This window comes from Cebidichthys violaceus, unplaced genomic scaffold, assembly GCF_023349555.1.
Source record: "Cebidichthys violaceus isolate CVI_PGR_0920_01 unplaced genomic scaffold, fCebVio1.0.p SCAF_10, whole genome shotgun sequence".
Classification (NCBI taxonomy): domain Eukaryota; kingdom Metazoa; phylum Chordata; class Actinopteri; order Perciformes; family Stichaeidae; genus Cebidichthys; species Cebidichthys violaceus.
In genome coordinates, this window is record NW_027176263.1 from 11,746,838 (window position 1) to 11,763,078 (window position 16,241).

Sequence of the window (16,241 nt, forward strand, 5' to 3'; positions counted from 1 at the left end):
GCTATACCTACTTATGTGTGCATGTGTGTAAATTATAAATGAACTGCACCCCGATCCACTATGACTTCTCAACCTTCAGTTTACAATTTACAAAAGTGTCACAAGAATAATACAATTTTAAATCAATAATAAATTACCTATTTTTGGTGTGGAAATGTAGTTCATTTATTGCAGCTAAACAGTTAATTTTATGGTATTTTACAGTCACTATAAACAGGCCAGTTTTCACCAACAGTGAAACAAGAGTGTACTTTTGGTCTCACCCTGACTCGTGCCACCGCCTGGACGGCCTGCTCGTTCTCTCTCAGAGAGCCCACGTACGCCTCCTTCTGGAAGAGCGGCGCGTTGTCGTTGACATCCAACACATTGACGCGGATCCTCCCCGTCGTCTCCTCCCCGCCGCCGTCCCTCGCCAGCACGGTCAGCGTGAAGCGCCGCATCAACTCATAATCCAGACTGTCCCGCAGAATGACCCAGCCCGACTCATCATCCAATGAAAACCTGCAAAAGACAAGCGGGGAAATTAGAGGCAGGTCCCTCCCAAGAGTTTAGAGAAGTTTAAAAGAAAAACATGACATCAAAGACATTGTACAGACAATGATGACTGTTCACAATCATCCTTGTGAAATGGAAAAAATAAGTGGTTCTTATTATGAGAAAAACACCATGTTTAAAACACAATAGATTTGTATGTTGTAATAATAATAAATTATAGCATTGCATATGTTCTCATTCCAGATGTTTCTCAAGTTTGCCGCAATACGGTTGCATATCACAAAAACAAATTGATGCTCAGTGAGGGTAACAGAGAAATAAAAATAGTAGGAAGCCACACTAATTGTGTTCTTTAAAATAATTAATGAACAGACGATGTGAATGTGCGTTTTTCTCTGTGTGTCATTCTGTACGTTCGTGGCCTGAAGAGAGCAGGCGTAAAGAGAAGCGCCAGACATCATTGTAGCTCAGCTGTCTCTGGCGAAGCAGAAACTGCAGTACAATTGTTCACAAGTGGCCCAATAAATGAAAAATTAATGTCAATGTGCATTTGTGTGGACTGTTTCAGTGTGTGTAGCTGTATCTTACTGGTCTGGCTCGTCACTGAAGTAGTAACGCACAACCCCAAATATGCCTGAATCTCGGTCTGTAGCCTGGAGAGAAAAACAGGAGAAAAAAACAATAAAAACACTTTTACAATCAAGTTTACTTCCTTGAAAGGTTTTACAGTTCATTCAGCTTCTGTTGTCCATCCGCGTTGTTTCTCTTCCTTGTTTATTGTTGTCATCTACTTTGGGTTTTGTTTCACATGTACCTTGTTCATGCTCTTTCAGGAGTTTTTGAAATTGTAATTTCATGTGGCAAAAAACCCCCAAAATGTTTTAGCATCTAATCAAGTTTTATGTAAGCGGCTGCCTTCAAATGCTAATGTGAAAACTGAAGGGAGGTAAATTCCTGACTGTGACATGTTTATTAAAGCAGAGTAATTCCCCCCCCATTTCATGTTAATGTAACTGTTGGATCATTCCTCACCATACATTTGTGTGCTTGTGTGTGTGAGGCTAACCAGTACTTTTAATAATATCTTCTGCCAATGAGTTTTGCTCAGTTTATTAAATGTCTCACCCTAACAGTTGTCCCTGACTGTATGTTGATGACTTTATAATAAAACATGCAAAGCCATGCTTCGCTCGGAGGTGTTGATTGGATTTGATCTGATGAAAGAACTGATACATTTTCCTCACACACATCACCCACTAAAGGAGCGACAACTGCCATCATATGTTTTGCAGAATAAAAATGGTGTCAGAGGAATGCAACATAAAGAGCAACACTTTCAGGAATCTTGTACTTTATGAAACACCAATCTGTCTTTGTAAACACATGCATGCGCGTGTGCGCACACGCACTGACGCGTACACACAGGGTGTGTGTGTGTCGGCGTTGATGGATCGTGGCTGGAGAGGCTGTTGTAATAGAGTTCCACTTCAGTGGCTCTGCAGTCAGTTGAAGGGCCAAACTCGAACGTGTCTGCAGCCCGCTCTGTCAACCACCATGTTGGTCACTGTGATTCAGTGATGCCCCGATACCGACCTTATTATGTACGACTGTGTGTGTGTGTGTGTGTGTGTTTGTAGGGTATAACATTTTTTACATGTAGCGGTGACTTATACACTTAAATATTTGTGAGTGCGTGTGTGTTTATAAACGGTGAATTCTAAGAGTCTGATATGAGAGTATACACAACAGCGAATGGGCCAAAATGTGTGTTAGCCATTGCTCTGTTTTTGGCTGAGTGTGGATGTATGTGTGCACATTTGAATGTGTTAGGAAATATCTCTGCATCTTAAATTGAATGCATTTATGGTTATGTATGTGTGCATCTGTGATTGCCCATCTATGATGCCTCTCACAGATGGAACAACGGCTGCAGCTATCAATGTGTTTTTTCACCTTCTAAAAATTACACCATGCTGTTTAGCTCAAGCCTGTAATTTCACAGAGAGCTTCCACTACATCGTCCTTGATGGTGAATCGATGGTTCTTTTTAATGTCCAAATGGCCCTCGCTTTGTTGTCAAGTGCACCGAAGCACATCTTGCTGAACGAGTAGAAAGTGGGACGCTAAATACATGGGAGGTGTTTGGAACTCCAGTCAGGTTCTTAAATTAACCTTTGAGTTTTCATCTGTCATGTCTCCATGACCTCATCATTTAATGCCACTCAACTGCTTCGCCCCCTTTTTGCATTCCTATCCATCCCTCTCCCATCCTACCTCCACCTTCCTCCTTTATCTTTTTCTTTCTGTCTTTATCCCGCTTTCCTCCCTCCATCCTAAGCTCCGCCTCCATCTCCACTGTCTCCCCTCTCCTCTACATATCTCCCTTAGCACATGCTTCCCCCTCGATGCCTCCCTCCATCCTTTGCTCCCTCTCTCCCAGGTGAGTGACAGGCCCATAAGTGCTCCAATGATAGCGGTGGGGGTGTTAGCGTGACAGCTATCGAGGCGGTGACAGGAGCCAGGCTGAGCCTGGGAGCTAATACTGCTTCTGCAGCCAAGCCCCTCTTGCCTTGACGACAGACAGTGGAGAAGAGAGAGACAGACGGGAAAGAGAGAGAGAGACAGGGGGGGGGGGGGGCTGCTATCTCCCACCAAACAATCACCATGACAGTACGGGACGGTCACTTTGCCAACTGCTTGCCAAAGACTTTTAACTTTAGACGCAGAAGGCCTGCAGCAGATGGATGGTAGAGATTGGTTTGAGCAGGGATTTGCGGTAAGTTAACACCACGGGCCCGAATCGTTTACACCAGGGTGTTATGCATTCGCTCCCCATAGCCGTGGTGGTTTAAAGTTCTTTTGTTTGGGGAGTTGGAGGGGATAGAAAAGTGGGGTGCACAGGGAGAGTGTGATTGTACGATTTAATGAGGAAAAATATCACATAGAAATAAAGCTGGGCAATCCGCCTAACTAATGTGCTTAATCACCTCACTGACAATTATGACAAGCATTTAAAGTACCGGGATGGTTCACTGGGATACATAGTTTTCATGCCATAGAAGCAATGCTGATGGATTCATAAAACATCTCTTTTCAGGGACCCTCCAATCAAATGAAAAAGGTTACAAAAACCGAAAGAAGTATAGGGGATGCACATTGCCATTGACTAAGATGGTGCAAACGCCTGTTAGTTGATTAGCTGTACTCTTACTGTCAAGATGCCCAGAGATGATACAATAGCAGTTTATGTTGTAGATGAATGCTGGGCCCAGACTGCAGTGATAAAAATCTCCCTGTGCTAAGGAGCAGGGCCCTGAGGTATCGGAGTCAGTTTACTGATCAAAATCCAAACTAAGTTGTTTCAAATAGTTTCTGCACAAAAAGTCAGTGTGCTGCTGATTGCCAATATAAACTCTGCAAACCCTAGGGTCCTCAGGCAGTAACTACAAAAGAGAAATTAGTTCTCAGTTGACCAGTTTGGTTAAATGATGTGTTTCTTCCCTTCAGAAAGGCGAAGCCTGCAGGCTAACACTGTGTGTGTGTGTGTGTGTGTGTGTGTGTGTGTGTGTGTGTGTGTGTGTGTGTCGGTATGTATTTGGGTGTACCTGTGTACCGGTGCGCTCATTTGTGTGTCCGCATGCCCGTTAATGCAAGTGTGACAGAATGTGTGAGATTGGAGTGGTTTTGTGGGCAAAGTCTAGTGTGTATGGGGGTGCATATTTGTTTATATTGTGTGTGTGTGTGTGTGTGTGTGAAATGGATACACATGGAAAGAGATGCACGGTGTTTCCAGGTTCATTCAGTCTTGGGGTAAATATGCACCTCAACCATTTACAGTGTAACCTCTTATTATCACACTCAATTGCTTTCAAGAAAAGGCAGAAATGAGAGCTTCCCCTCACAGGCGACAGGAAGACAGATGCAGTGTGTGTGTGTGTGTGTGTGTGTGTGTAAACTGGGGTTAGGTTGGAGGGGACACAGGAGCAGATTATCAGTCCAGCTATCTCATTGACAGCGAAGGAGGTAAAAGCTGCACAGGCTTTTCAATCGTGAGTGAGCTGGAATTTGAATTGATTGGCTCCTAAAATTGCTTTTTCTGCAGAAGCTTTTGAGAGGCAAGGAAAAGGAAACCAATTACTGGCTGTCAAAGCCTGCTGTCAAAATAGAGATGACCCCCAGTCCAAACAGACAACCTCCTCTGTCTCAGTGTTGCACACCTAAACACAATCACAAAGAACAGATAAAACCACACACACACACACACACAACACCAGCACAGTAAAGATGTCCAGTTTCTAACAATCATTGTGGGAGAGACAATGATGAGGACATGGTTGTCAGGTTATCTCAGCTCTGGCTAGTTCCACTCATGGGGGGTCCTTGAAAAGGCTCATATTCTCTGTATCCATGACAAGATCACAGCTCAACCCTCACAAATGCTATACAGGCGGGAGACAGAGAACAGTTACTTTTAAATGAGCGCCTCTTCATGTTCACACGTATTGTGCTGTATGTGTGTGTGAGACATGAAGCAGAATGCTGATCCTGACACACGCCGTGTTGCATGCTTCTGTGTATTTAAGCTCTGCATCGTCACAGCAACGTTAGGGGACGTCTGTCACCCCCGCTGCACTTGCAGACACCATGGGAATCAAGTTTAATTCAGAGTGAGATATATCACAGCATACAGCACGTGAGAAAATGTTCCTCAAATCATGTCTGCTTGGTAATCATCAGTAAAAAAAATTCCAAAACAATGAAAAAAGCTTTGTCGTTGATTATAGGATAGGTCATATTATTGAAGTCCGTCTTAAAACAATACTTACATGCCTATATGTGCATTCATATGGTTATTAGTCGCTGTAATTGTTCCTCTTGTCCAGGCTGGCTGCAAAGAGATCGCTTTCCAGCAAGGTTTCAATACAGGAGACAGGGAACCAAATCCACAGTCGTCATTTCTTAAATTTAAACTAAAGCTGATACGCCAATAGAGACGTCAGCAGAGTAAATCAAATCAAGTGGATATCTTTTTGTACAAAAACACTAACTCTGGAAGATACCCTCTTGATTTCTCTGACTCAAACTGCAGACTTGTTAGCGTGGACTCAGCCTTAATGTAATTAGGGCCCAGTGTTGCACATGGGTCCTGGTGAAAAACAAATTTGACTGAACATTTTAAATAGATATTATATATATATATATACAGTTGTGGTCAAAAGTTTACATACACTTGTAAAGAACATAATGTCATGGCTCTCTTGAGTTTCCCCCTTATTTCTACAACTCTGATTTTTCTCTGATAGAGTGATTGGAACAGATACTTCTTTGTCACAAAAAACATTCATGAAGTTTGGTTCTTTCATGACTATTATGGGTTAACAGAAAAAGTGACAAAATCTGCTGGGTCAAAAATATACATACAGCAGTGCTAATATTTGGTTACATGTCCCTTGGCCATTTTCACTTCAATTAGGCGCTTTTGGTAGCCATCCACAAGCTTCTGGCAAGCTTCTCGTTGAATCTTTGACCACTCCTCTTGACAGAATTGGTGCAGTTCAGTTAAATTTGATGGCTGTCTGACATGGACTTGTTTCTTCAGCATTGTCCACATGTTCTCAATGGGATTTAAGTCAGGACTTTGGGAAGGCCATTCTAAAACCCTAATTCTAGCCTGATTTAGCCATTCCATTACCACTTTTGATGTGTGTTAGGGGTCATTGTCCTGTTGGAACACCCAACTGCGCCCAAGACCCAACCTTCGGGCTGATGATTTTAGGTTATCTTGAAGAATTTGAAGGTAATCCTCCTTCTTCATTATCCCATTTACTCTCTGTAAAGCACCAGTTCCATTGGCAGCAAAACAGCCCCACAGCATAATACTACCACCACCGTGCTTGACGGTAGGCATGGTGTTCTTGGGGTTAAAGGCCTCACCTTTTCTCCTCCAAACATATTGCTGGGCATTGTGGCCAAACAGCTTGATTTTTGTTTCGTCTGACCACAGAACTTTCCTCCAGAAGGTCTTATCTTTGTCCACGTGATCAGCAGCAAACTTCAGTCGAGCCTTAAGGTGCCGCTTTTGGAGCGAGGGCTTCCTTCTTGCACGGCAGCCTCTCAGTCCATGGAGATGCAAAACACGCTTGACTGTGGACACTGACACCTGTGTTCCAGCAGCTTCTAATTCTTGGCAGATCTGCTTTTTGGTGGTTCTCGGTTGACTCTTCACCCTCCTGACCAATTTTCTCTCAGCAGCAGGTGATAGCTTGCGTTTTCTTCCTGATCGTGGCAGTGACAAAACAGTGCCATGCACTTTATACTTACAAACAATTGTTTGCACTGTTGCTCTTGGGACCTGCAGCTGCTTTGAAATGGCTCCAAGTGACTTTCCTGACTTGTTCAAGTCAATGATTCGCTTTTTCAGATCCATGCTGAGCTCCTTTGACTTTCCCATTGTAGCGTTTGTGGGCGTTTGTATCCAATGAGCCCTATTTAAATGGCCTCAGAGAAGTCACCAGCTGTAGTCACTCATAATCACTCACAAGAAGTTAAGAGGCCATGCTATGAAGCTCATTTCATTGACACAACTTTCTAAGTCACCAAAATTGCTAATTCATGTTGCTGTATGTATATTTTTGACCCAGCAGATTTTGTCACTTTTTCTGTTAACCCATAATAAAGTCATGAAAGAACCAAACTTCATGAATGTTTTTTGTGACAAAGAAGTATCTGTTCCAATCACTCTATCAGAGAAAAATCAGAGTTGTAGAAATAACTGGAAACTCAAGAGAGCCATGACATTATGTTCTTTACAAGTGTATGTAAACTTTTGACCACAACTGTATATATATATATATATATATATATATATATTTATTTTTTTAATGGTTCAATTTGGTGCATTCTGTCATGTGCAATCTCATGATTGTTATCTCTAGAGAAGGCACCAATTTATGCATGAAAAGTATGTAATAAAACATTTGACTTTGACAAAGTAGTAAGAACTTTTTCTATTTCTCTCAGCTTGTACTTATTTTAAAACACATTTTTTAAAAACAAATAACAGAAATGTCTGTACTTATTATCACTATTCATTTGAAAGACAACCAGAATCTGTCACTCAACTGCACAATGATAATTTTTACTAAAACGCCAGTAGTACAAGTGTCAGACATAGCTGAGATAAAACATGATCTTACTTAATCGATCAATGGGCAAAATGTGGTTGAACTCTGACTTTGCAACCAAATTTAGAATTTTTTTTTAGGTTTTAAAGTCTATACCTCCAGACCACCAAATAAAGTCTTTTAATCCGTACGAATGTGTTAGTAAAATATATTATATGTCAGGTCAAACAACAACTAAAAGTATGACTGAAGGGACGATGTGAATGATAGAAGGAACTTGACTTAGATGGCTTAGTATGGCCTTGCCTAAACGTCTTGGTCGATGTTCCTATGAACACAAACTGCTGTAGGACTGTGCAGAGCCTGACGCAAAACCCAAACCTCTTCAGCAGAGACGAGATGAAAATCCGTCACCCTACTTGGGTCAAACGACGACCAACCGCAGCACTCCGCAGTCCCCCAAGCTGTGACCCCGTGCACCTGCAGGGGTTTATGGGCGCTGTGTGTGTTTTTACTGCAGACACTTCAGTGTAATGGCGATGGGGAGCGTACGTTTACGACTGCTTTATTTCTCTTAACTATTACGAGCAGGTGGGGGTGCTCACAGCGACTGCTGCCTGCCGACAGGATTGAACAGCCTGTTTCTATTATCTCCCGACCACCCGGATAACAGAGACAGAGCGAGCGAGAGATGCAACTTTTAACACTTATTTAACAATGTATACTTTTGTAAAAGAAGAGTCCAATAAAGTGGATGTCATCACAGCATACTGTGACAGCTTGCAATTTAAATTCTACCGTTTGCATGCATACACAGCCACCATATAATGATTGCAACCACATGTGAATCACTGGAAAAAAAACAGCCATTACCTCTGGAATAAAAAGGAAAGAGAGGAGTGTACTACTGTGGGCATAAGCTGGAGATAGAGGTTGAGCTGCCATGAAAAGACTTAATGCAGAGCTCTCTGTGGCTGGCAGCTTCCCTTTGCAGACAGGCCTTGGTCCTCCCCCTCTCTTTCTCCGCCTCTGTCCTCAATGATGAAGCAATGAGATTAGCACAAGCACAGGAGGATGTAGGGACGATAACGACTGAGGAGTAACTACAGACACACACTGAATACAAGGGAGAGGACAAAGAAAGCAAGTGTGGATGAATATGGTCTCTCTGGTCAGCAGGGCTGAGGTCAAGACATGATACAAATGTAGTTTTATAACTAGGTTCAGGAACAAAGACTATGCCTTAAACACAACCCATGTCCAAGAATCAAAGCAAACCTGAGCCCTTTCACTCCCCCTCTGACTCAATTTTCAATGCATGAACAGACGACCAAACAAATGAACCAATGGAGAACAATCTTTAGCTCCATTACACCCCCTAAACTCCCTTTTCATCTCATTTTGCCAGCCCACAGCTCTTTGGAGCGGATAGTAAACCAACCTCTGCGATCCTGTCTGTTCATCCTCAGCCCTGCACACCCATTCACACCCCAGTCCCACGATATCAGATCACCCACGATGAGCGCCCTATTATTAACAGTGACGCCGTTTGAGCTCCCACATGCAGCCGGGCCTCACGCCTTTCATTACAATAATGAATTATAATTACTGTTGTGACTATTACTCCATAAAGGCCTGTCTAAACAGTGGCAGTAGCGAAACATCCTCCACTCTGTAATTTATAACCTTCTGCTAGAAGCATTCATCATTGCGCCTTCGCTCTAAAACATACAGCATCTGCACGGAGACCATAAAACACACAGTATGGCATCGGTAGAAGACAAAGAAGACACTAATCCAAGAAGAATGCTGCATCTGATATATTTTATAGAAGCAAGACAAACTATAAGAAGAGGGGAAGGCACAGGAAAACTCTACTTCTATATGCGTATTACACCTGCATATATCTGCTTCAAATATATACATATTCTCTCAGGTAGAGCCTGATGGGTAGAAAGAGCTAGAGAGAGTAGAAAAAAGACACAGAACCGCAGAGTGAATCAATGCAACACCTGAAAACCATTAGCAATCTAATGGTAAAACAGAGAAAGGGGAAGAAAACGATAACGGAGGGCATGTAATAAATAAGAAATGAAAGACAGCAAATTCTCTGAAACCCAAGGAGAGAAAATCTGAGATTCTACTGGTACGAGCAGCTGCTAGTGTCTAAAGTCTCCAGGGTAAGGAAGAGGCCGAAAGAGAGTGAGGGAGAAAAGGACAGAGACAAAAGAGTAAATCACAATAAATATTTATAATGATAAGTAATGCTTCAGACCATAAATATTAAACAGCCACTGCCTGTGTGTATACTACTATGTAGAGCATAAGTGTCCACAGGGATGCAGGAGCGGCCACCGAGCAATGCAGCAACCAACATTGTACATAAGCTCTGATCAGATGAGCTATGAATGTTAACCCAAACAAAGCATTTCAATTACATCAGACCGCCTGTTTGGCACTTTTTAAAAACAACTGGGGACCAACATGCAGAATTTAAATTAGCATTAAGCATTATATAAACACCATCCAGACCCCACCTTCTTTACATATCAGTCCCCTTAAACACACTATTGATAAACTGCAAAACAGCAGTGCTCTTCAAAATCACTGCTTCACTGTGAGAGAAACTAATATCGGTCTCAGAGTTACTGTAAGAGCAGAGGATACGACTTGATCTGATGATCCTCTCTGCTTGCTTTATTTACTCATTTGTTTGCACTTCAGTCAACGTAATCTATGAGTACAGAGATGAGTTACCATCACCGAAGATGTTCGTAGATCAGGTTGGGAAGAAGTTCTTGAATGCAGCAATGCACTAACAAATAGGTCATCAGTAACGTGATCAGTACAGAATGGACAAACACTTTGCTTAAAACTCATAAAAGATGTAGTCTGTGTTAGGATATTGTTGGCATACGCATTCACAACAGATGGGAAAATCAGTTAATTGCTTTCTTTTGGGATGGTTGTGGCTCAGGGGGTAGAGCGGTCGTCCACGAATAGGAATGGCCAGTTGTTCGATCTCTGGCCCCTGCAGTCTCTGTTGAAGTGCCCTTGGGCAAGATACTGAACCCAAAATTGCTGTTTATCGCTCCTGATGAGCAAGTTGCTCCTTGTAGAGTGTGAATTGGAGAATGCTGGCTTGCGTTGTAAAGCAGTTTGAGTGGTAGCTATGACTAAAAAAAGCACCATATAAATGCAGCCCATTTACCATTGAGTTTAATGAGTGGATTGATATGTACCGATCTGTATGCTCAATACAAAACTAGAGTCAGCTAGAGTCAGCCATAAGCTTAGCTTAGCATAACGATTGGTAGCAGCGGGGAAACAGCTAGATGTTGCTCTTCACAACTGTACCAGCAGCTCTAAAGCTCTCTCATTAACACAAAAGCAAATGTAGAAACCACCAGGTGTTAACAGGGAGTTACGCGTCTGAGCTTAAAATATGAATTAGCTTTAGAGGTGCAGGTACATGTGTTTTAGCTTCCAGTCTATATGCTAACATTAGCTAATCGGCTCCTGGCTCTAGCTTAATGCACAGACGTGAGTGATGCAAGTCATAGCAATCTTCTAAGCAAATAAGCACATTTCCCAAAATGTCTAACTCTTCTTTTATTGAATCCATTTGTGTGTTTGTGTGTTGCTGTATATTGTGGAGGGCTGGCCAGGCCACCTTGAGAGAGTAAGAATGAAAGAGCCGTCCTCCCTTTTGGTGCTAAAACATAATTTGGCCACCATCTGCTGCACCTCACAGCCATCTGACAGAGAGCACCGAGAGGCTAGTCTCAGCCTCACAATCTGGTTATATTGTAATGCCTTGAGTTGTTCACTGCACTTAAACATGCAGACAGTTTGAGCTGCTGGAAGAGATTGAGTGAGACAGGTGCACAGAGAATCACGGAAATGAAAAAGTCCCCGCGAATCAAATGACACTTAAACGCGCCGGTACGGAGAGATGTAAAATAAAGTTCAGAATATAATAGGCTGGAGTTAAGTGCACATGTAGTACACGTTGTGTAATAACCAGTTGTTAGGGGCCTCATGTATTCGTTTAGTCACAATTAACACTTCAACTCAAAATGCTTTTCTGCAGTTGGTGGGCGACATGATTTGTCCTTAACAGTGGGGTGAGGGACATGTTACCTTATTATCTTACTTGGTGCCGACTCACAGGAGTGGGTTGAAAAGTGCTCTTGCACAAGGCAATTGTATATTTCTGTACTCTATGCTTTAGAATATATTACATTGAATTTATTTACAATAGGAACATTTCTCCACTCCCACTGCACAATCTGAAGCAGAGAACCAGCACTCTGATGGATCTGACTTCTTTCTGCGCTTCACTTTATAACTTATTTTATACGTTATGTGGACAAAACGTCCACTCCAAGATAAATACCTTATTATTCACACAAAACATTAGTCGCTTGTTTGATCAGATTGCATTCAATGGATTACAACCGGTGTAACATGCGGCCTAAATTACTAATTAACTAAATTATGACAAACCCACATAAGTAAACAAGTCTGTTCAAACACATCACTGAACACACACACACACACACACACACACACACACACACACACACACACACACACACACACACACACACACACACAATGAGAAAGGCCTACAATGACCAATGACTTTGGTTTTAGCCATATGTTGACCTTGATATTGTTGTGTATAGCTTATATGTGTGTGTGTGTGTGTGTGTGTGTGTGTGTGTGTGTGTGTGCGTGCGTGCGTGTCTGTGTCTAGAAAAGCTAGCTGAGTATGGGAAACATCTGTTTAATCTCTGTGTGTGTTTCGTCTCCAGTGGCATCTCAGAGGGCTTGAGTGTGTGTGTGTGTGTGTGTGTGTGTGTGTGTGTGTGTGTGTGTGTGTGTGTGTGTGTGAGAGAACAGGTCAGAATATCAAAACCTTCATCTAACAGTGTATGTATACGAGTGCTGCCATCCATGCCAGTGGAGCCCTCACCGAGAGCCGTCACATCTCATTCTATTTACAGCTCATTACAGCTCTCTACACAGCCAGCAATCAGGATTCCACGGCGGTCTGCACGCTCCAGCACGAGGCCAACATCAGCCAGACGTATCGGGTATTAGACTGGCCTGCAATCTCCATTTCATGAGCAACCAGTCTATAAACGCTATTGATTTTCACACTGTGCTTTTTGCACTTGTATCTAGTGGATTGTGGGCATTCTGTCACAGGGATGACTGGTAATGAATAATAATTCAGAATTACAGGGAGGTGATTGGAGATTTTTTCCGATCTGGTTAAACGTAGTGGCTGCTGTAACTGAGGCCACTCTGAGGAGATGAGTGGCCTCAGGGACACTTCAACTGTGAGAAACTAAACAAAGGGCACAATAACTGACCTTGAGGGAGTGAATATTACAACAGAAGGTTTGAAAAATAATTCTTAAGCCCTGTTCTAACTGGATTAGTCTAAATGGAGGTTCTCCTGACATTATTAATGACCTATCTAATATTAATCCAATATGAACAGTAAGACATTCTAAGATCCCCCGATAATAGTAATCCAGTTTAAACTGATATTTTCCTAATGCTGTACTGTTTCTGTTTCGTTCTGTGCAACTTGCTGAAACATTTAAGAGTAGAATATAGAACGTTATGTCTGAGCTATAAGCATCAATTTGAAGGTAATAATTGCATCGTGTCAAAGTGATTCTCTAGACTTACATACACAGCAACACTCACACTACTGGACTTGACCTTAGAAGTAATTTAGTTTGAATTGAGGACTTTTGGACTATGCTGTGGTTAATTCAAGCTGTATTGCCTAAGTGAAACTGTGTTAGCAGTAAATAGTTAATTCTTCTTTTGCATATTAAGTTGAACCAGGGTTTAAGTCAAGCCACAGTTGAGCAACAGATTGTCTTTAATGTCTAAAAGATGCCTTAGTTGCCAACATGGTCATTCAGTATCGTAAATACACAGGGCCTCAGCATTAACAGTGACTCGGTGCAGATGGTGAGTGAGTTACTTAGTGGTGATTGTTTGTGCTTTTGTCGGAGGCAGCCTAGCTTGAGTCACCATAAATCAAAACTCATGTGTCCCAGGAGAGTACTGGGTTACATGGCGAAAACAAACAAGCCACCATTTCATTCTCAATAAAACAAGCCCCATAAAAGTTACTAGCAAACCAGGTTTATTGTCATCTATTTGGATTCCAGTTAAAGTTCTCCTCTGTGATAAATTATAAGAATCCAGTGAGTATTTAATCACTTTCTCAGCTGTGCGCAGTACACACTATACAGTGGTTTCTTAAGACACTCACCAGGATACGAAGCAGTGAAGTACTAGGTGGGGTGTTTTCAGGAAGGCTGATGTTGTACAGCGGTTTGCTGAAGATGGGTCGGTTGTCATTCTCATTGATTAGCTCAATAAAGACACGAGCAAAACCCACATGGTCGGACATGGACTCATTGGCATAAAGCTGGGGAGTGACAACAAGCAGTACATATACACGTATGAGTTAAATATTACCTTGAAAAATGCAATTCAGTTCAAGTAAAACTGTAGAGGTTTAACATTGGTTTATCTCTAGAGAGTATTTCATGTTTTTATGTGGCATCCTTAAAAAAATTTGAATCATAATTTGCTATTGTGCCAAAGAAATAACGTAATGTCGCAAATAAGTGACTTGTTTGGAGATTTTAAATTATACACATAGCGGAGCACCCTGTGGTTCTGTAAAGCACTCAGGGGTAAATTGAGATAACTTGCTGCAGTGTTGAGAACGTGATATGACCCCAGTCCAGCTGAGTGTCCAAACAAATAAAAGCAAGTTGCAAAAAAAACACAATGAAGCTACAATCATTGTTGTTGCCTAGAAATCTGTCCAGAGTCCAGGCTGTCTCAGAGCTGCTCTGTCTCCAACTACTCAATGCTTGGTCATCTAACAATGCCTTCTCTTATTCAACTTTGTATCCTTTACAAAGTGATTCCGTTTGACATCTACAATGATTGAAAATGTAATCAGCAAGTTGAGCTCCTATGTAAGCCTCCTACTTCTTGAGCAATATTAGCTAGAAAGCTGTGCTTTATCCTCTCCTCCTGTATGTCTCATCATGTAGTTTAAAGTCGGAAACTCACCGAGAAGCTGTAGCTGCGAATGTTTTCAAAGTCCAGTGGCATGGCCACCCGCACTCTGATGTCAGCACGCCCCTGTACTGCCGTGGGGGAGATGGTGAAGTACTCAGAATTGTTTCCTCTCAGAAACACCTGGAACATGCTGTTCACCCCCTGTCATAAAAGAATAAGAGAAAGGAGAGTAAGGAGAAACAGAGAGAACGAGATCACAGTTTCACGCTGTTGCAGTTTACAGTCCAAAATGACTTTGTGTGAAATAGTCATAATTAGCAAACGATTCATGGCACAATGGCTTTGACCTTTGACCAAAATCTGATCAGTTCATCTTTGAGACCAAGTGGACGTTTGTGCCAAATTTGAAAAATTCCCTCCAGACACTCCGGTGATATTGTGTTCACGAGAAAGGATCGGATGAACGGACTACCTAAAAATACCTAAAAAGAGGTTGTTGAGAGAGCGAGGGCAGTTGATGATGAATAGATTCCGTCTAACTAGAGAAGAATGTAGATGATAAAATCCAAGACACGGTATATCTATCTGAAGATAGGAACTGAAGATTCACCAATATCTATATATATATATATATATATATATATATATATATAGATATCTATATATATATATATAGATATCTATATATATATCTATATATATAGATATATATATCTATATCTATATATCTATATATATAGATAGATATATATATATATATATATATATATCAGTTATATATATATATATAACTGATCATAAGATTGGAGATTGGAAAAAGTAAGAGGGATGTGCACAAGTGAGAGACGGAGAGAGAAAGCAAGCGTACAATGAAAAAGTGTGTGTGTGTGTGTGTGTGTGTGTGTGTGTGTGTGTGTGTGAGTGACTGTGGTACACTACGGTACATTGATAGACACAACTAATGGAAAGTGTCAAACACTCGCTAAGAGGCCAGATAGCTGTTATACCTGATAGACTCAGATTATCCAAAACATTTGTCACAATTTGAGTGTGTTTTCTAATCAAAAAGCAGTTGATAATAAATGTTCTCATTGGGGCGGCTGTAGCTGAGGAAGGGGAGCGGGTTGTCCTTTAATCACAAGCTTGGCAGTTCTCTGTGTTCCTTGAGCAAGAGGCTGAAGCTCAAGTTGCTTCCGGTGGGCAGGCCAGCACCTTGCATGGCAGCTCCGCCATCGCTGGTGAGTGAATGAGAGGTAAATTAGGGTGCTTTTTGTAAGGTAGAAACAATTATAAAGAGCTTGTTCCTGTTGCTGCTAAACGAGCTGTTAATGGCAGTGGGGACGCTAACACTCAAATCGTTTCAGGGTCCAGTTCACATTTGACCGGGAGAGCTGCGAGAGGCAGACAGTAACAAAAAACATTAAGAGACAGATTAGACTGCACAACAGACGTAAGAATCTTGTCCCCTCATTTAAATTCTCCTTCATCTCCACTACATGAAGCCTGCAATGTACTGTTTCACATTATGCTAATGGCCATTTGAGTAAA

General features: G+C 41.8%; 1 protein-coding gene across 1 annotated transcript in view; it reads right to left on the reverse strand.

The window, feature by feature from the left end:
* Positions 1-16,241, reverse strand: part of LOC137878440 (cadherin-23-like) — a 106,643-nt gene that overhangs the window by 14,215 nt on the left and 76,187 nt on the right. The window contains exons 11-14 of the mRNA XM_068718745.1: positions 14,745-14,894; positions 13,927-14,085; positions 1,084-1,148; positions 264-501 (exon numbers count right to left, since the gene is read on the reverse strand). Coding sequence (XP_068574846.1) covers positions 264-501; positions 1,084-1,148; positions 13,927-14,085; positions 14,745-14,894 — 612 coding nt within the window. The remainder of the gene's footprint in view (positions 1-263; positions 502-1,083; positions 1,149-13,926; positions 14,086-14,744; positions 14,895-16,241) is intronic.